General features: G+C 51.5%; 1 protein-coding gene across 1 annotated transcript in view; it reads right to left on the bottom strand.

The window, feature by feature from the left end:
- Positions 1–4,088: 4,088 nt before the first annotated feature.
- Positions 4,089–21,466, bottom strand: part of Tmem132c (transmembrane protein 132C) — a 308,513-nt gene continuing 291,135 nt past the window's right edge. Inside the window, exons 6-9 of the mRNA XM_038346877.1 lie at positions 18,956–19,161; positions 17,686–17,959; positions 16,434–16,625; positions 4,089–5,270 (exon numbers count right to left, since the gene is read on the bottom strand). Of these exons, the coding sequence (XP_038202805.1) occupies positions 4,089–5,270; positions 16,434–16,625; positions 17,686–17,959; positions 18,956–19,161 (1,854 nt within the window). The remainder of the gene's footprint in view (positions 5,271–16,433; positions 16,626–17,685; positions 17,960–18,955; positions 19,162–21,466) is intronic.

The raw sequence follows: 21,466 nt of genomic DNA, 5'->3' as shown, positions 1-21,466 counted from the left end.
GGAGGGGGGGAGGATTCTGGGTGCAAGCTGGGAAGGGATAGGGAGAGAGAGGCGGTATCTGGGGAGAATAACCCCTGCAGGAAGAGCAGGAAGTGTGCTGGTGGCAGGGGGAGTTGTGGAGAGTCGGTGGTCCCTCTCCGGGCAGCTGCCGCGGTTCGGGCACTCACTCCTCACTCACCCCAAAGAACAATGGATCCTCCTGCAGACTGTCAGGTCCCCTCGCAGGCTAAGCAGCTCTCAGACCTCCTTTACATTTTAAAATTAAGTCGAAACTCTTGTTTATAACAATAAGCTCCGAGAATTCAAACATACACACACAACTGTGTACACTGCTGAAGATGAGGACACCCTCATTAGGTAAATTATTCATTTCTCTTTCTGCAAGGAGAGGGGAGTTTTTTCAGTCTCTTTCATTTCTTTGGCTTTTCTTCAAGTCCCAAATGCTGTGTAGTGGATCTGAATTTCTTTTCCATAACTCAAATTCCATTTTTAACCCAAGATAATATATGTAAAGCTTGCATTCACATGATAATTAAGTATCCTCTTTGGATACTGAATCCTGGCTCTGTTACATTCTAGCTGTAATCTAAAAGATGTTTTGAGCTGGATTCCTTGTCAGAATTAGGGCTCACACTTCTGTTCCGGGTCGATAACTGGACAAAGTTTGACACAGGTCTTGATATAGAATAAAAGCCCATTGAACGGTTTCTTATTACTTTGTCTGTAGTGAATATTGGTGTTAATAGAGTTCTGAAGGTCTTCATGTTAACTTGAGAAGTATTCTGTTCCTTTATTTTGATCCTCAGTGTGTGTGCGTGCGTGCGCGCTGAAGTCTGAAGACAACACTAAGTGTTGTTCCTCAAGAACTGTTCACACTTTCTTTTGAGACAGAATCTCTCACTGGCCTCTAAGTTGCCAAGTGGGCTAGGCTGGCTGGCCATCAAACTTAGGGTTCCACCTGCCTCCCTTGTGCCTACAAGCACGGGTCAACATTCCTGACTTTATAAAGACGGTGAGTTCTGGGATGGGGGAGTCAAACTTGGGTCCTCATGCTTGTCTGCCAAGTGATTTACCAACTAAGTCGACACCCTGGGCCAGCCCATCACATTTCCAAAAACCATGAGAAGAGAGGGTGAGTCTGTCCAGGAACAGGAGGTGACACCGGAGCAGCTGTGTGGCCCACATCTGCCCGTAGTTCTCCACCTCTGCCTTTGACTGACAGCCTCACAGTCTCCTTCATCACCCCACCCTTTGCAAGCAAAGGTACAGTCAGGCCGTTGGTGTTAAGTGGATTGGTGATCTACACTAGAACCAGATGAAAAACATCTGCGTTAAAAAAAAAAAAAGATTCTCTTGAAAGGTGAGCTGACACGTGGGTTCTTGGGTTAGGTATCCTGTGTTTGCACGGTCTGTCTGCATCACAGATGGTGATGGTCTGTCTGAGTTCACACCAAGAAGAAAGCTGGGCGGAGCTGGTGCTGGGCAGAGTAACAGTGAACCCTTGAGGAAAGAGATGACTGAGGGTCTGGACAACATAACTCTCACCCTGTAAGTGAGGTCATATTCGCGTCTCAAGTTTGCGTTACTAGAAATTTTTGGGAATATGGTGACAGATCCCCATGACTGAAATAACCGACACAAAGTTGGTCTCTTTCTGTTTCCATGAGTGGTGTGTGGCACACATGTGTATGCTTGCTTTCATATATGTGGGTGATCACGCATGTGGAGGCTGTAGGATGATGTCACGAATCATCCCCCATTAATCTTTCACCTTATTCACTGAGGCAAGGTGTGTCAATCAAAACCAGAGCTCACTGATACGGTGTGTCTCCAGAGCTAGCTTGCTCTAGTGGATCCCGTATCTCTGCCTTCTGCGGCTCGAATTACAGGTGGGCCACCATGCCCACTCAGCATTTCCATGGGCTCTGGGGATCTGAACTCTGATCCTCAGGCTTGCACAACAAGTGCTTGAACTTCTCTAGAAAGCCTTTAATGACAGCTGCCACTTAGTGGGTCCCTGAAATTTGGGTAGTCATGGTTGCCATTGATGACTTCATCAGGCTCTAGAGTCACCTAGGAAATAAATCTCTGGGCGTGTCTGGGTGAGAGTTTCTAGACTGGATTAGCAGAGGAGGGAAGACCCACCTTGAATGTGGGCAGCCCCATCCCACGGACTGGGGACCCAGACTGAATATTAAGGAGAAAAGGAGCTGAGACCAGCATTTGTCTCTCTCGGCTTCCTGACTGGGTTGTGACCAGCTACCTCCAGCTGCCCTGCTGTGACCCAAGAACAGGTAGGTGGAAGAGGGTATATGATAGAGATTGTATTCCATCGAAATAACTCTGGATCTGACCGCGAATGAAGCAAGGGAGGGGCAGGTGTGTCGCTTCTTCTTCAACAGGTGAATGCTTCGCTTCAGCTCTATCTGGTCAGGATCGGAGGGCAGAAAGTAGATGAAACAAGAAAATCCCATGAGACATTCATTTGTGAAGCCATGGCAAGCGTTTTAATGACAACTGCCACCACAGGTTAAATAAATAGCTTTTAAAATCTATTGTAAATGCTACAAATATACGTGTCCAACGTCCAACCGAGGTCACCAGGCTTCCAGGACCTTTTCTCAGCTACAGATTTTAGTAACAGAAAAAAAAATGAAAACAATGGCCATCCCCTGGTATGTCTATGAGTGCTGCTCAGCTGAGGGTCACAGCACCGGGTGTCCTCTCCCTGTGCTGATGGGCGGAGAGCGCCAGGCCCTGGACATCCTAGGAGTTCATCTGCTCATCCCTGCTTTTCATGCAATCACTCTGCTCCGAGTGGATACGAGTCTGTGCTGTGCTGTGCTGTTACACAGCTGTGCAAAGCCACAGTTTGATTGACAATCTAACATAGATTTTTTTTTTAAATCATTTTGAGCTTATGTTGGTTCACCCTGCCCAATAAAATCTGATAACTCAACTCTACCCACAAACATCTTTTCTGTTAGTTCAGTACAGGTTTGGCTGTCTCCTGTGGTAGCCATGGCCCATCTGCCTGGCTCAGAACACCCTGCTCTTATGACTGGACTAACGTCCCTCTACAGTGTTCACACTGAGGGAGACACCGAGTCTCTGACTTCACAGGGAGTGGCCAGGTGTCACAATCTGTGCCCTGTTCTCCTGGCCACATCCTATTCAGACAGTTGTGAACATTCTTCCACCCACTGGCCTGACCCAACTGATGATGGCTGTGGGATTCGCTCTCCCCATGGGAGGAGCTGAGCATTTCCTATATTGTTTAAAAAAAAGCCAGAAAACGTCAACAAAGCAGGGAGATATTAAAACAGGTTAATGTTACAACATCAAGCTCGGACTCATTGATGATCTTCCTAAAAAGAGGGAAAAAAAACCTATCTAGTGAATAGAAATATAATTTATATTTCATTTAGGAAAATATACCACTCAGTCCTTGGAAATAAACATGAAATTCAATCAAATGGAAGCCTGGGACATAAGAAGGAGACATGGAAGCAAAAAGGGATATAGAATCGAATGTAAAATTCTCGTTCTTTCTAAGAGACAACCAGTACAAGATGTACTTCGTCCTGGGCACCAGGTTGATGGACACGGGCTGTCCTCAGAAACATGAAGATTAAATTAAAATGGAGGCCGCCTCTTAGCGAGCCTTATGTTTACATTTTGTTCCTTTATTAGAAATATAAACCAACAGTCGTTTGTGTCTTTTTATTTGTCTTTTTTGTATTTTTTTAACAAATATTTTTGGTAGCTTGTCTGCAGTGTATCTTGAGTCAGAAAATAACCCTCTCACCTCTGAGTAGTTCTGTCATGGATCCACTCTGCCTCCCTGTGGAGTCAGAGACTCAAACTTCTGGAAACCTATCCATCCTCAACTGCTAAAAAAACAAAACAAAACAAAAAAACCCTTTAAAATATAAAAACCTCCCTTCCCAGCTTCTAAACAGCTAGCTGGCATTTTGTGGGCCCCAGTCTTCCTCGCTCAGTCCACTGGGAGCTTGCTCCATCCAGCTACTCTGCCGAGGGAAGGAAGAAAGGAGGACAATGTCCGAGTAGGAGAGGTGGCCAGAACGCTACACGTTGTCTTGGAATTTCTCCAGATAGGTTCTGAGTTCCTTGGATGTTCCCACATCTAGGTCTTGGCAGACCCATTTGATGTCATCGTCGCCACTGAGGATGGAGTTCACTGTGGGGCAGCTGTCCTCGGGTGGCATGGTGAAGGTGGCAAACTTCACCTTCTTCATCTTGGAGGTGGGTGAGTTTGCAGGTTCCTGCCTGAGCTCCCTGCCCTGCCGCCCCCCGGAGCCTGGTGGCCTGTGGAGCTGGCTCTGCATGTGTTTCTGGGAGCCACCGTTGAGAAGCAGGTGGTTGCTCTCTTCACAGCCTCCCAGCCCTCGGTCTATGATGGTTGTGTGTTCATCCTGGGGTGGTGACACATCCCCAATGTTCTCCAGGAGTTCTGCCTCATTGCCCAGCCATACCCAGTCGTGAGAGTGAGTCATGGATGCCTGGCCTTCCAGAGGCACCTGCTTGTGCCTATACTTGAAGGCAAAGGTGGCACAGTTAATGAGAAAGACAAGGATGGCCAGGCAGAAGACCCCCAGGAGGGCGTACATCCCAATCTCCAGGTCACTCAGGCCATGGGCCGTCTGCATCAGACCATTCTCCTCCAGTGTGCTTCCGGCCTTGGGGAGGTCCACATGAGCTGGGAAGTTGGTGAAGTCTATGGGGATGCTGTGTAGCCTGGCCCCATCCAGCCTGCCACTCTTCCCCACTTTGTTATCCAGCAGGGACTTGGCAGTGGTGGTGGCACTCAGCAGGGCCCCTTCCTCACGATCCCCAGGAGAGTTGCCATGGTAGCGTTCATCCTGGCCTGGGTGGTCCAGGTCCTGAATCTTCTGCCGGCGATCACTGGCATGGTTCTTTATTTCCTCCTCATCTTTATCTCCAGTCTTGATGGCGTCAGCATCGTCCCATCCAAACTTGACCCCCATGTGGCCGATGCCCACAGCCAGCACGCTCTTGCGTTTGGACTTCTGACAGGTCTCAGCGATGGACATGTCCACTCGGAGCAATGGGCCCTGGCCTTCTCCTTCAGCCACCACAGTGGGCCACCAAGGTGAGAGGGGTTGTGGGATGGACACGACAGTCTCATCCAAAGAGGTGGCCATCAAGGAGAAGTCCTTGGTGTCATAGATATCCAGGGGTGTCACTGAGCCATCACTGAATTGGAGCCATGTGCTGACTATAGCTTCCTGCAGGGACAGAGACCATGAGAACCACTTGGGGGGGTGCCTTATCTCCAGGGACTCATCCTAGAACAACACCAAAGAAATAGGAAGGGTGACACACATGGAGTCCTGATCTGGTGCCAGTGAGGTGGGGGAAGTGAATATACTTTCCATCCAAGAGATACCCCAACACTGCTCCAGCATCAGCCAGATGCAGAAAATAAACACAGTCCTGGACTGCCTTTTTGTTATCTGCCAACCATTTATTCCTGGGCTTCATTAGCCTCATAGGACAATGGGAACTTGTAGAGGTAGGAAAGTTAAGGCAAGAAATTCTGCCAGAGCCAAAGACCTAAAGCTGGAAACTACGGGCTGGGAATGTGGACCAGTTGGTAACATGCTTGCCTAGGTTCATGAAGTCCTGGGTTTGACTCCCCACATTGCCTAGCCTAGATGTGGTAGAGCATGCCTTTTATTCCAGGGCTTGGGATGGAGTTGGAAGCAGGAATATTAGGAGCTCGAGGTCATTCTGGGGTACATGAGACACTGTCTCAAAAAAGAGAAAGCTTGTCTTCTCTCCTGTGATGGCTAACCTTGGTCGTCAACTAGACTACATCCAGAATCAATAGAAGCCCTTGCTGCTGGGCACTCTTGGGAGGAATTTCCTTAATCAGATTACCTGAAGCAGGAAGACCCACGCTAAACCTGGGCCATGCCTCTATTGGCAGCCCAGATAAAAGAACAGAGAGGAAGGAAGCATTGCTTTTTGCCTGCTTGCCCTCACTCTTGCAGGCAAGTTCATCCACCCTATTGCTGCAGCTGGTATTATATCCAACTTCAGGTTTTCATCATGAACCAAAGACCAGCAGCTCTTCAGGAATCACCCAGAACTCCTGAGTTAGACTGGAACTGTAGAGACATCCAAGCTCACACTTTGAACAACTACCAGGCTCTCTACTTTTTCATCATGAGACAGCCATTATTGGACTACCTGGACCACAGCCAGTAAGTCACTCTACTGAATCGTCTTTTAATGTAGATCTTCATTCTTTCAGTTCTAGAGGACCCTGACTAATTTCTCTCCCCTCCCCACTCTATTCTTCCACAGGGTCTTAAAGGTGCCTTTTGCTTTGTGGGGGGAAACAGAAAAGCAAGATTATCTTCCCTTTGCAGGATCCTGATGTACCATGGCACATTCTTTGCAGGACTGTCAGGTGGCCAACAGTGGCATGCCTATGACACCTGGTGGGCTCAGCTCAGTTGCCTTAGAACAGACCAACAGACTGGCAAAGTTCAGGTCACAAAAGATCTGCAATCGTTCAGCCAAGGCCCAAACAGACATAAAAACTCTTCCACAGGGAAGGGAGTTTGAGAGCTTCTGGCTCCATCCTCATGTGCTTGCTATGTTCTCAGTAAGCACAGACATTGCCTACTGCACACAGTCCAGGGATAATGTAGCGAGATGGTGGACACAGATCCACCTAGATGGACTGCTCCGGGGCATTTCCTGTGGGAGCCCTCACCTTCAGCACCATGGACGGAGCCTTAACTTGCTGGTTGCCAGCACAAACCTGGAACTCTAAGATTCTAACAGGAAGGAATCACAAACAGAGCACCTATGCATATTAGGGGTCAGCTCAGAGGATGCCCCTCTTGCAAAACAGATGCCACTACAACAAGTTTAAGCAGCGTGTCCCTCAGCTGTCAGGTTAGCAAGAAGTTAGCAGAGCTGTGCTGTGCTGGAGACCCAGGGATCAGCCACTGCCCAAGCCTCGTGGTCAGGCATACCCAGAACAGCTATGCTTAGCCTTTTCCTAAAGGCTCACTGTGGTGCTCTACCCTCATCACCACACCAATCCTGATTGTGGGAGCCTTTCCTGTTGCTCACCTGGCCACACCCACCTTAGCTCCTATTGTGACAGCAAGAGGAGGCAGAGGGAGCCTCTTTACATAAGACAGGTTGGGAAATTTATGTCCTCTCTGCCACTGGTAGAAACAAGAAAGCTGTATTCAGTCCTGGGCTGGCGTGGCACTGCCTGTGGGCCACAGGGAAGGGAAGCAGAGAAATGGACTGAAGCTGGACCCAAGTGAATATCGAACCACACGGAGCTCCTCAGGAGCAGAGCAAAGTAAAGCAACAGCTGCACAAGGCTCCCCCGATAAAAGCAAAACTCCATCTGTGGGTAGGCGGCAGGTGTCACAAAAGGCGCGTTAAAAATACACACAGGAGGTCTGTGGGATGGCTGAGTGGATCAAAGCACTGATTGTGCAAGCCTGACGCCATAGGAGTTCAAACTCAAAAACCCACTGTCAAGGTGAAAGAAGACCGGACAGACTGCTTCAATTTGTCTTCTGACCTCCACACATTCGCTGTGGCATGCACACGCGCGTGTACATACACACACACACACACACACACACACACACACACACTGTACTACTACTACTACTAATAATAATTGAAAAGCCTAGATGATCAGACTAATATTAGAGATTCAGGAACAATTGGAAAAGACTGGTTTAAAATAAACCAAGAAAAAAAAAGCAATCGCTAATGAAATAAAATGGCAAAGGAGAAATGACAGCAGAAACTACAGCAGGAGAGCAGAGGTGAGGGCGGAAAGGGAGGGATGTGTGGAGACCTACACAGAATTTCTAGAAATGGAAAACTGAGAGGCGTGTTGACAAAAGCTTGCAGTCTTGGGACTTGGGAGGTGGAGGCAGGAGGCTCAAGAGCCGAAGGTCAGTCTCAGTTATATTGCAAGTTGGAGGCCAGCCTAGGCTACAAGGGACCCCTATCTCAAAGGAAAGAATGGGGGGAGGGAGAAAGTGAGCGAGTCTCTTGGGATGCCTTATACAGCAGGCAAGACACACCTGAGGAGAGAGCCAGTGCACCAGCCAACACAACCAGCATGCTTACTCAGGACTAGGAAGACATACAAGACAAGACAGGCAGATAGAGAGGGATAAAGAGAGCAAGGACAGTCAATGGTCCAGTTACAAGCTTCAGGAGGAAATCGGAATGAGAAAGGCAAAATTAGGCAATGGTGACTGCAATCGAACACGAAGACAAATGGCAGCAGTGGAAGGAAGACTTCAGATGGTGCTGTCTGGGTGCCTGGATCTGGCTGTCCCTAAAGGTATGAATGCCTGCCTACAGGCTGCTCCCTTCTGTTTAGGGCAACTGAGGCTGAGTCTCTGCTATTTGGAACAGAAAGGCCAGAGCAAAGTTCTGTAGAGCAAGGGGGATTGCACTTGCCACCGCTGACCGCCCCTCTGCTCCCCGCTATTTTAAAGCGTGACCATTTCATTGGAGGTTGAGAGAGAAAAACACAGGACAGGCAAGACATAAATCTTGGCAGGTGCCTGGAAGAGAGAGAGAAAAGGGGGAGAGAGAAACCCTTCCTATCTTGAGTTAATGCCAGCAATGGAAGTCAGCAAGCAGCTCTATATGGGGTCTATACAGCTTTCAGAAACAAACAAAAACAAACAAACAAACAACAAGAAAGCTCAGAATGTGAGGGCTGGGCACACTTAGGATTTTGTTCAAAGATGAAGAAAAAAAAGGTAAAGGGGAATAGTTATGTTTCTGAGTTAGAGTCTGCGCTAACTTGAAGTCTCACGATGGTGTGGAACAGTTATCCTGCCGCTCAGCTTGGCTTTCTACCATCAACTCTTTGTATTCATCCTTGCTCACAAGCTTTGGAGCCCGAGTTCTTGAGTAAAGCCAGAGATGCCAAGGAATTCACAACCACTTGGGCTGTCCCAGATGAACAATGGGTCGGTAGTGTTATACTGAACCCAGCTCCCTCGTCCTTTGAGCATGTTACTTCCTTGGCCTTTTCTAGTCTGGTACGGTCTCTCTGGCAGCATTGGTGGGTGAACGTGTCTTCATCAATGGCTGAGTGGGTGACGTAGATACAGGACGTGCCTTCCCTTCCTTGCACACTGTCTGCTTTGTCTGCTGAGGGGCCTTCATTGTCCAGATAAACAAGCAATCCTTGCTTCAGCCTCAGCATGCGGGGAAACAGATACGGACAGAATGTGGCCCTGTGCCTTTGGTTTCTACACTTGGAGCTCCATCTGTGTCACCCAATAAGGCCCATTCTCATACTCACGCCACCCGCCAGAATCCCAGGCAACTCATTTATTTTTTTTCTTCCACCCAAGCTTAAAAATAAGCAAGGCTCATATTCAGGATTTTCAGAAAGGAAGCTATGAATGACACACACAGGAGTGTCTGCCTTGTGAGATAAAACGCTGTTCATTGTGGCTGCCTTTCATCTGGAATTAATTTTTATTCCCCCACCTGGACAGAGAAGTACGTTAATATAAACCAAGTCCTGCTTGAAGGACCGATAGTGGAATTGAAACTTCAGTCTGGTCAGGACCATTTCCATTAGCTCTGCCTTGTGATTGAGATCTGGTTCTGCTAGCGTCTCATTACAGCAAGGCTGGAAACCTCACCGGAAAATCCAACACACATCTCCCAAGACGATAAATGCCAAGTGACTTCAAATAACACGTGACCACCAGTGATTTAGGCCCTGCTTCTTTAGAGAGTCATACTTGCAAATTGAAGATGCTCTATCTATAAGTCTCCTGTATCTGGCCTGGGCATCCAATGACTGCTCGTTGATGAAGACAGATGGGTCATGTTGGATGTGGACAGTGGTTTTATCCTATAACCTAGAGGCTACGCTGCCTGTCCATTCTAACCCATGATCCATCTTAGCAAAGAGCTCCCAGCTTTTTGACTTTTTTCTCTGTTCTTTGGACCCTCATCTTTTTTCTTGCATGCATGAAGATCCGAGGTTGATATTAGATGTCTTCTTCAGTGACTCTCCACCTTGATACAGGATCTCACTAAACCTGAAGCTTGCTGATTCAGCTAGGTTCGCTGGCCAGCAAACCCCTGGAATCCTCCTGTCTTCACCTCTCCACAACTGGGTTGTAAACGTGTATCACTTTTTCACTCTCATTTACAAACCGGAAGACACCATCAATTCCTGCCTTCAGGTAGAAGGGCAGAGGAGCCATCACTGTGGACTGGACAAGGCTGGAATGCACCCCCAGTCTCTCTAGTTGATGTTCGGGACCAAAGTGAGATAGCAGCTGTCTACTGTGCTGGACAGGATGGCTTGGTTTTGTTTTGTTTGTTTGTTTGTTGTTGTTGTTTTTGAGACAAGGTTTTTCTGTGTAGTCCTGGCTGTCCTGGAACTCACAGAGATCTGTCTCCCTCTGCCTCCCCAGTACTGGGGTTAAAAGTGTGTGCCACCACTGCCTGGATCAGGATGGCTTTTTCAAAGGCAGCTTGTTAGAGTTTCCAGAAGCTGGGCACATGGTGAGGGATGCCCTTCTCATGTGTGTCACATGGTGCAGTTCTCTATGGTACAGGGATGGCTTCCTGGGCTACCTAGCCAGGAAATGGTGGAGTTATCACCCCTTTTAGGGTCACTAGTTCCTGCTGTGGATGGTAGAGGAGGGTGACAGAGCCTGGGGAGGTGGAGAAGTGGGGGAAGAAGGAATTGATGGTCACAAGGACCTAAGTGAGGCACCCAGACAATTACAATAACTGACTATAAGATGGGGACCTCGTCATTCACAACAAGGATCTTGCTCCCAAACAGCAAACCCCTGGAAGTAGATCCTTCCCTGGATGAGAAGTCAGCACTGTAACACCCTACACTCAGGGCCCAGCTGGGCTTTCACAGAACTGGGACAATGTTGCAGTAAGTTGTTAGGCAGTCCTAATTGTTACACAGCAGTAGCTAGCTGATACACCCATGTGTGCTGAATACCATTCTAGGGTCCTTCTTGGACTTTACAGCAGGGATAATGAGGTCATGTGGATTTCACAAATCATGTGCCACCTGTTGGCACCTCTAACTCAGCCATAAAATAGGCAGCTTGTGTCTGCCAGTATTTAAACCCTGCAGGGCATCTAGGATATTTCTGGTTTTCCCTAGAAGCACCAAACCTCCCTGACTTTGCTCTGCCTGCGCAGATGGTCACTGTGTTCTCTCTTAGTAGTATGTCTACTCCCACAGAGCCTGTTTTGTTCCATTATAATGTGTGAAGGACTAGAGGCCCCACTGCCTCCTTGTCTGGTCTAGAGCCTGTTGCCCGTGCCACTCACAGCAGGCCAATCTCCTGGCACACCCTGTCCACACTGGGGTTTACTTGGAGCTTCCCTGCAGCCTGCCAACTTCTCCTGGCTGTGTGTCACCCGTGGGAACCAGCTTTGGAAACAAATGCCTGAGCCAATATGGGGCCTACCCTGGTGGAGTCCCGAGGTCCCCAATGCTTCTGTTCTTAACAGTGATGGATAGTGACTGTCACTCATGGAAGGAATGGTGACAGAGACCTTCTTTGTAGCGTATAATAGCTGTTTCCAATATAATTCTCAGACATGAGATGAAGTGGTCCCCTCTAAGGACTGAGGTCCAGGTTGGGTCCTCCCAGAGCTCTACCTCCAGAATCTTGTTCAGTTCAGAAGTATGTGGTACTCCATGTTTCCGTCTCCCTTTCTACCAGCTCCCAACCTCCACTGACTTGTAATGGTGTTTGCTGTGAGCCTACCTTGCACAGCAGAGGGTCAGCTCTGCAAAGCTATGCCCCTACGCAAGTTATCCTATAGTCATTTCCATAAGGTCAAAAGCAAACATAGGTGTGGGGTACGTGTTAGCAGCAATTTCTGTGGTGTAGTCAATGCATAATAGAAGTAGGAGAGGAGGCAGAGATGGACGGGGCTGTGAGGATGGCCTTAGTCAGCAGAGGGGGTTGAAACCATGGGTGGAAATGAGCCAAAACAGTGTTGAGGAAACAGTGAGCTCAGGAGAACACATCTCAGATCAGAAGAAATGCAAGGAAAGAATTTCAGAAGGACATGGCAGGCAGAGATCTGTGAAGCACAGGGAGTTCCAGAGAGTTGGGGACAGAGAACCAGGGACAGAGAGCAGGCAGGATTGCACCTGCCGGGGTATATGGGTCCTGGAGTCATCAGTATCGTTAGGGAAACACAAGGGAGCAGTTGACCTGGTCTCATCATTGCATCTTCAGCCCAGGGGAGGGAATTGGGGAAGGAATGGGAGGAGGCTGTGGGAGTGGGTGAGATTGGGTGGAGGTGGGGTAAAGGGTGGGATGAGGGAGAGGAGTGGGAGTGGAGGATGCTCTGGGAGTGGAGTCCAGTGAGGTGGACTGAGAAGGTAGATGGAAGAATAGAAGGAGGGTGAGAAGTGGCATAGAGGTGAGGGTGGGAGCAGGGTGATTGGTAGGAGCTGGTAAAGGGCTGGGAGAGGGGTGAGCAGTGGGAGGATGAGGGAGGTGGGAGATGGGTGAGGGGTGGGAGCTGGGTGAGGGTTGGACAGGGGTGACTGATGGAGGAGGGGTGAGAGGGGGGAGCTGGGTGTGGGATAGGAAAAAGGTAAAAGGTGGGAGAGGAGGGAGGGCTGGGAAAGAGGTGAAGGGTGGGATCTAGTTGAAGAGTGGGAATGGGAAGGGGTAGGAACTGGTTGAGGGGGAAGCAGGGTGAGGGGTGGGAGGTGGGTGAGGTATGGGATCTTGGGAGGGGTGTGAGCTGGGTGAGGGGTGGGAAGTGGTTGAGGGGTGTGAGCTGGTTGAGGGGTGAGAACTGGGTTTGGGGTGTGAGCTGGTTGAGGGGTGGTAGCTGGATGAGGGGTGGGAGTAGGGTAAGGCATGGAAGCAGGGTGAGGAAGGGATCAGGGTGAGGGGTGGTACCTGGGTGAGGGGTAGGAGGCGAGTGAGTGCTGGAGCAGGGTGAGGGGTGGAAGTTGGGTGAGAGGTGTGAGCTGGGTGAGCAGTGAAAGCTTGGTCAGTGGTGTGAGCTGGTTGTGGGGTGGGAGCTGGAAGATGGGTCAGAGTTGAGTGGGGGGTGAAATTATGGTGAGGGTTGGAGGTGGGTGAGGGGTGGGAGCAGGGTGAGGGGTGGAAGCTGAATGAGGGGTGGGAGCAGGGTGAGGGGTGGGAGCAGGGTGAGGGGTGGAAGCTGAATGAGGGGTGGGAGCAGGGTGAGGGGAGGGAATAGGGTGAGGGGAGGGAGCAGGGTGAGGGGAGGGAGCAGGGTGAGGGGAGGGAGTAGGGTGAGGGGAGGGAGCAGGGTGAGGGGAGGGAGCAGAGTGAGGGGAGGGAGTAGGGTGAGGGGAGGGAGCAGGGTGAGGGGAGGGAGCAGTGTGGGGGAGGTAGCAGGGTGAGGGGAGGGAGCAGGGTGGGGGAGGGAGCAGGGTGAGGGGAGGGAGCAGGGTGAGGGGAGGGAGCAGGGTGAGTGGTGGAAGCTGGGTGAGGGGTGTGAACAGGGGGCGAGGTGGGAGCTGGATGAGGGCTGGGAGTTTGGTTAGGGGTGGGAGACCGGTGAGGAGTGGGAAGTGGGTAAGGGGTGGGAGCTGGGTGAGGGATTGTAGCAAGTTGAGTGGTGGGAGCTGGGTGAGAGGTGGGAATTGTGAGAGAATAGGAGCTGCTTGAGTGATGGGTGCTGGGTGAGTTGTTGGAGATGGAGGAGGGGTGCAAGCTGGGTGAGGGGTTGGATTTTGATGAGGCATGGGAACTTGGTGAGTGGTGGGAGCTGGTGAGGGGTCGAGGGTGAGTGAGGGGTGAGAACTGGGTGAGTGGTTGGAGATTGATGTGGCTGGCACTGGGTGAAGGGTGGGAGCAGGCTGAGGGGTGAGAAGTGGGAAGAGGGATGGGACCTGGGTGAGGTGTGGTACCTGGGTGAGGGAAGGAGCTGAGTGAGGGTGGGAGCTGGTTGAGGGTGGGAGCTGGGTGTGGGACGGGAGGTGGTTTAGCATTGGGATTAAGGTGAGAGGGGTATGATCTGGTTAAGGGGTGGGAGGTGAATGAGGGGTGGAGCAGGGTGAGTGGTAGATGCTGGGTGTGGAGTGGGACGGGCAAGTTGGTAGTTGGATGAGAGTTGGGATTTGGGTGATGGGTGGGAGCAAGGTGAGAGTTCAGAACTGGGTGACAAGTGGAAGCTTTTTCAGGGCTAGGAGCTGGTTGAGAGGTGGGACCTGGTTGAGGGGTGGGACCTGGGTGAGGGGTGGGAGCTGCTTGAGGGGCTTGAGCTGGGTGAAGGTTGGGATATGGGTGAGGGGTGGGAGCTGGGTTAGGGCGGGAGATGGATGAGGGGTGGGTGCTCGGTGAGGGGGTGGGAGGTCTGTGAGGTGTGGAAGCTGGGTAATGGGTGGGAGCTGGGTAAAGGGTGGGGTCAAGGTGAGGGGTGAGAGCTGGGTGAGGGAGGGAGTAGGGTGAGGGGTTGGAGCTTGGTTAGTGGTGGGACAGGTGTGAGGTTCAGAGAGGGGTGACGGGTGGATGATGATTGAATGGTTAAAGAAGAGTGAGGGTTATAGGAGAATGTGGGTGGGAACAGATTGAGGGGTTGGAGCGAGGTGACTAGGTCGGGTGGGAGAGGATGAGGTATGAGAGCTGAGTGAAAGGTGGCATAGAGAGAGGGGTTTGAGAGAAGTGTTTGGTATTTGGGTTTGGAGTGGGTGCAGAGTAGGGTTGGGACTTGGATTGGTATGGGAGCAGGGTGAGGGGTGGGAACCAGGTGAGGGGTGGGAGAGGAGTGAGGGATGGGAGAGGGGAAAGCAGTGGCAAAGAGGTTAAGGGTGGGTCCTGGGTGATGGGTGGGAACTGGGTGAGGAGTGGGAGCTGGGTTAGGGGCTGGAGCTTTGTGAGAGGTGGGAGCTGGGTGAGGATTGGGTGCTGGGTGAGGGGTGGGAGCTGGGTAAGGGGTGAGGCTGGGTAAAGGGGAGGAGTGTTTGAGCGGTGAGTGGTATTGGCTGGGTGAGGGGTGGGAGGTGGGTGAGGGTGGTTTCTGGGTGGGGGTGGGAGCTGGGTGCAGGGTGGGTGGTAAATGAGGGGTGGGAGCTGGTTGAGGGGTGGGAGGTGGGTGAGGGGTGGGAGCTGCTTGAGGGGGAAGAGTTTGAGGGGTTGGTGGGTACTTGGTGAGGGGAGTGAGCTGTTTGAAGGGAGGGAGCTGGGTGATGGGTGGGAACAGGGAAGTGAGGTTGGAGCTGGATCAGGGTTGGGAGTTGGGTGAGGGGTGGGAGCAGGGTGAGGGGTGGGAGCAGGGTGAGGGGTGGGAGCAGGGTGAGGGGTGGGAGCAGGGTGAGGGGTGGGAGCAGGGTGAGGGGTGGTAAATGGGAGAGGAGTTGGATATGGATGAGGGGTGGGTGCTGGGTTAGGGGGGAACTGGGTAGGGGTGGAGGTAGGTGAGGGTTGGGAGTAGGGTGAGGGGTGCAATGTGGGTCACAGGTTGAAGTAGAGTGAGGAGTGGGAGCTGGGAAGGGGTGGGATGTGAGTGAGGGGTGGGATCAGGGTGAGGGGTGGTAGCTGGGTGAGGGGTAGGAGGCGAGTGAGTGCTGGAGCAGGGTGAGGGGTGGAAGTTGGGTGAGAGGTGTGAGCTGGGTGAGGGATGAAAGCTTGGTCAGTGGTGTGAGCTGGTTGTGGGGTGGGAGCTGGAAGGTGGGTGGGAGTTGAGTGGGGGGTGAAAGTATGGTGAGGGGTTGGAGGTGGGTGAGAGGTGGGTGCTGGGTGAGGGTTGGGAGCTGGGTAAGGAGTGAGGTTGGGTAAAGGGCGAGGGGTGTGGGAGTGGTTAGGAGTTGTTTGAGGGGTGAATGGTATTGGCTGGGTGAGGGTGGGAGCTGGGTGAGGGGTGGGAGCTGAGTGAGGGGTGGGAGGTGGGTGAGGGGTGGGACCTGGGTAAAGGGTGGGACCTGGGTGAGGGGTGGGAGCTGGGTGAGGGGTGGGAGCTGAGTGAGGGGTGGGAGGTGGGTGAGGAGTGGGAGTGGCATGAGTGGTTGTATTGGTATGTGGTGGAAGCAGAGTTTGTGTTGGGCCTGGGTTAGTGATGGGTGTGGGGTGAGTGGTGTGAGCAGAGTTAGGGTTTGAACATTGGGTAAGGGCTTGCAGTGGGTTCGAGTATGAACTGCGTTGGGTTTGATAGTGGGTTGAGGGTTGGGAGCTCATTGAAGGTTGGAAGATGGTGGAGGGGTGGGAGTGGAGTGTGGCATGGGAGCGTGGTGAGGGTTGGGAATATGGGGAGGGTCGGGACTGTGGCGTGGGTGGGACTGTGGCGTGGGTGGGAATGGGAGGATGCTGTCAGTCATCTTTTCCCCACTCTCCTGCTCAACCAACCCCATCGCCTCCCCATCCCACCTCAACCCCTACCTGTTTAGGGGCCCGCAGCAGCTCCTCAGCTGTGACCACAGCTGTGGTCGCCTTGTTGTTCTCTGCGATGGGATGCAGGGTGACAGACAGCCCAGCCACCACCTGGACAGTCAAGTCTGTCAGGGACACTTTGTCATCCAGCACAGTTACTGTCTTCTCGGCCAAGATGGAGTCTGACAGTGGGGACAACACCTGTGGAAACAGTGGGAGCACAGAAGTGCCATCATGCCCATTCCCAGGTATAAGAGCCCGTGTTAACATCCCTTCCCCCCCCCCCCCCCCCAGATGGGCCAGAGATCCTGAACATAGACCACAAGGAGGGGCAGGCTTCTGTCATTGTTATTGGCTCCACGCTGAGCCTTTTTGAGCAGCCAAGGCAGCCCTTCCCCGAAAGCTTACTTCTGTTGGTAAATAGAAATAATCACAAAATCCATTCCATTTTAAGAAGGAATGGCCCCTTCCCTTTAGGTAATGGACCATTCGTACGGTGCACAACCTAGTTACGTGTACTTGATGATCCTGCAGGCTGGACGCATGAAGATCTGCACACAGACTCGGTGCAGCATGAATTAAGTTCTAAGGGATCTATGGATCAACTGGGGTAACAGAACTCCACCAGTCCCCCGCCTTCCATCCTCACACTGCCCCTTTGTGGAAAGCCACCCTGTCTCATCTGACAAGCCCAGGGTTGGGCTAGAACTGTGCGGGTGAAATGATGGAACGTTTACCATGAGGTTAGCGTCCTCCAGGACATTCTAGAAGGGTGGCGAACGTCAAGTGGGACTTGAGGGGTGGAGGAAAGCTACTCCTGTCTGTTATCTGACCCAAACCCAACCATCCTATACATCCTTTTGAGTGATATGAAATTATAAACTGTATTGAATTAAACACACAAGATAATGGGGTCTAGAAGAGAGAAGGGAAATTCCAGGCTCACCCTTGCCTTTGCAGCAGCAGTATACAGGGCAAAGGCAAGTCTCATGCAAGAGGACAGAAGGCCGTCTGGAGAACTATGTGGGTGGTGGGACTGGTGGGAACATGGACACAGTCCTTGAGGTGGGCTCCCATGGGTGAGGGAAGACTGGAAATGGAAGGGTTGGTCCAAGTCCAATTCTTGTTCCCATGTCACCTTGTGGAGCCATCACGGAGACAATGAACTGGTCGCAGTTTCCTGCCTTACCCCCAGGGAACCCCTAGTCCCAGGAAGAATTGTACCAGCCAAGGACACAGAGCCCGAGTCCCTGCTTCCTACCTGGATGGTGGTCATCCCAACTTCCCGCCCAACCAGGACCCTGCTGTCCTGCAGGGTGGCTATGTGCGGGGACTCCAGCTTCATGAAGTCAGCCACCAGGTGGGTGATGTCAAACTGCCAGTCTGGACTGAGGAGGTGGCTCAGCTGGCCCCAGGGCCCAGCACCCTCCGACACAAACTGGGTGAGGACGCGCACCGTGGCATGCTGGAACTGCAGGGCACAACCCCGGCCTCTCTGCTCCTCTTCTTCCTCCTCTTCGCTGTCCCGAGTGGGTCTGTGTGGGAGGAAAGAAAGGTGCTGTCTCAGACATGGGGGGAAGAAGCATAGAGCACCACAAGAGGGCAGGTGTATGCCTCAGTCTCAGAAGGCAATGCTCAAGACGGGAGTCTCAGGCCCCCACAGGAGCCAGGCATCCATTTCTGGGCAATGCAAAGGCTTGAGTGCATTGCCTGGCAAGTGAAGGACAGCTACCATTTCCTAAGCTCACACGGCCTCATAAGCAGCCACTGTGTGTGTGTGTGTGTGTGTGTGTGTGTGTGTGTGTGTGTGAGAGAGAGAGAGAGAGAGGAGAGAGAGAGAGAGAGGAGAGAGAGAGAGAGAGAGAGGAGAGAGAGAGGAGAGAGAGAGAGAGGGGAGAGGGCACGTGTGTATGTGGAGCCAAATGACAACCTCATGTGTCATCCTCATTTTCTGTTTCCTTTGAGACAAAGTCTCTTCTAGGTTCAGAACTCACGGATTAGGCTAGGCTGGTTGAATATCAATGCCCCACCTGTCGGCCCACGCCCAGCATTTTCTTTTAATGTACAGTCTAGGGATGGAGCTCAGGTTCTTCTGTTTGCACAGCAAACACTTTATCGAGTCATCTCCCTAGCACACTAGTTACTCTTCTTGACTCTTCCAAATGAAGGGGTTCTGGGGAACTGTCGTCTGACAGTCTGTAAGGAAGAAGTGTGAGTGAGATACTGGGCTTTGGTGGCAGCCCTCACTCAGCTGAGATGTGCTTGTTCAGGGAAAACTGTGATCCACACAGGGGAATGGTCTGTGGCTTTCTGCAATCGGAAGCCCCTGTTCCAGGGTGAACATCATCCCACTCTGCCAGGGGACCTGGAACTGTGACCTCCAAAGAGTATGCTGTCAGGGTTAGGGAGATCATGGCTGTGGAAACGTCAGCTTCTACTGCATTCTGGGTCCTGCCCTGGTCCAGTCAATGGCATCTGTAAATCCAGCCAGTGCTGTTGTGGCTGAGGACATCTTCTCACCCACGGCTCACCTCTTGCTGGCCACGATGGGAACCCGCCAGCCCTTAACCTGGCTGAGTTCTGTGTCAGAGACCTCGATCTGCAGGGGAAGCCGGGGCACCCACACAGTGACATGCAGGGGTGCGCTCAGGTGCTGGTAGGTGAAATTCACCACGGAGTCCACCTTGCCCTTGATCTCTTTGCCATTGACAAAGACATAGTCACAGTGGTCTGACACCTGCGAAGTCAGAGGAGAGAGAGAGAGAAGATGGAGGTCACATGGCCATTTTGAATACCCACATTCAGTTCTTTTAGAGAGAATGCATGCATGTGCACGTGTGCATGTGTGGTGTACATGTATGTGCATTTGTATGGATATGCATGCATATATGTATGTGTGTATATATATATGCATATGTATGCACTGTGTATATGTGTTATGCATTTTGTGTATGTATATATGTGTATATGTGTATATGTTTGTATGCATGTGTATATATGTATTATATATGTGTGTATCTGTAGGTACATATGGCATGTAAGCACATGCACAAAAAAAACCATGATGCTGGGTATCTCCAGTATCATTTTCCACCTTACTTTTGGAACCAGAACTCATTGATTGAGCTAGGCTGGCTGGCCAACAAACCTCTGGGTCCTGTTGTGTCTGCCCCTTCAGTGCTGGGATTACAGGGATGTGCCCCCATACCCAGTTTTCATACGGGTGTAGGGAATCTAAACTTGGGTCCTCATTCTCTCTTGGTGAGTACTTTCTAGACTGAGCCATCTTCTCTGCCTCCAGTTTGTTCGGCTTTATTGTGAAGCACACTCGCTTCCAGAGCAGAGCCCCAGCCAAGGATTCAGTGTCCTTGGCTTAACGGGAAACCAACCTAGAGAATAAGAACCAGGTATGCAGAGGAAGAGAGAAGCCAGGGGAAAGGCGCACTGGCTGCTACTGGGTGCCTCGTGAAAGCATCCATAATTACCCATCTCACGGGCAAGAGGCATGATATTTTCCAGCTTCCAGTTCCCAGGTCCCCAGGCTGAGGTTGCCTTTGCTGGGAAGGAAAGCAGAGAACAAACTGAGGCAAGGGCTTTCCAGCTCCTGGTGAACTTGCATCTGCAGAGAACTGCGGCTGAGGCTGAAGTCTGGGTGTGCACAGGGCCTGTGGGGGCCTCCAGGAGCACCATGCAAGCTGATGTCTGCTCAGAAGGTAAGCGGCTCCACTCCCCAGATGGCCAAGGGGCCTGGCACCTTCCCAGCACATGCTTTCTCACAGTCTCTGCACCCCCCCCCCATAGTTCCATTGGTCATCCGTGGTTCTCAGACTTTGGTCTAGGGACACATTTCCACCCCAGCTTGCCTGGCCTGAGCATGTCAAGAGTCCCCGGGATGCTGCTCCACCCAGGACTTCTGGGATCTTTACATTTATTTGTACTACCACTGTTCTCATGAGAGCGGGGTGGGATATCACGATGACTTCCTGCCTTTGCCTGGGTCCGCTCTCCTTCCTTTGCCTTCCCTCCCCTTTCCTTCCATTTCTGCTTTTAGAAGCCTTGATCTCAAGAAGGGTGAGGGGTGGGAGTGGGGTGAGGAATGAGATGTGGAAAAAGAGGTGTGAGTGGGGCCAGTGGTGGGATTGGGGCTAGGGGTGGGAGTGGGGTGAGGGGTGGGAGAGGGGTAAGGGATGGGGGAGAAGCGAGAAGTAGGGGTGGGGTGAGCAGTTGGAGTGGGGTGAGGGGTGGTACAGCCAAAACAATTGAGAGAAAGCCAGACCCTAAGATGAGGTAGAAGCAACTGTGGCGCATACATAAGAATTTAATCTGAAAACTTCAAGCAAGTTCTTAACCTTTCTAGGTCCATTGACTGCAATGAGAATCTACTTAGAGATGATTTGTACTGGCAAGTTGCATACAGGTACAGTCCGGCAACCATTTCTGAGCTAATGGTGTTACCCACATGACACCACACTAAGTTCCAACTGTCATTTGCATATCTATCTCCTACTAGACAGTGTCTTCTGGAAAGAGCAGAGTCCCCCCTGGGTATCTGGACCTCACCACATAACACCCTGTACTGGGCAATAGCTGTTGTGCGCAGTCACCCTGCTCTTTCTGCAGAAGGACCAGGTATGGCTACTCTGGGCCCTACTTTTGTCTCTTCTGTTTGCAGGGCAGATGGTGAGGGCTGGGCAGAGAGAATTCTCTCCATCTGCTGGGGACTGGCATGGAGCAGTTGGGAGGGGCCACAGGAAGGGGTCTTTTCAGTCACCGGTCAAGAGTGGTTTAAAACGGCTTCCACACTGTGTGAGGATAGGAAGCAATTTCAGTCATTGTCCCAGACTTATCATTAGCATGTAAATGCTGTCCCGGATCGGGGAACATATTAGCATAATAGCCAAGCATAGAGTCTATCACTAATCACATCTTTAATCAATGTTGTAATTTACAGACCATTGACTTTCCTCATTTATTACCGTTCTGAGCTCGGGTGGGTGGGAACCTTGCCTCTCCAGAATATATAAATGATTAGGAGGGACACC

The sequence above is a fragment of the Arvicola amphibius genome, chromosome 10, assembly GCF_903992535.2.
Source record: "Arvicola amphibius chromosome 10, mArvAmp1.2, whole genome shotgun sequence".
Classification (NCBI taxonomy): Eukaryota; Metazoa; Chordata; class Mammalia; order Rodentia; family Cricetidae; genus Arvicola; species Arvicola amphibius.
The sequence above is the reverse complement of the archived record's forward strand: the minus strand, read 5'-3'. Positions and strand labels throughout refer to the sequence as shown.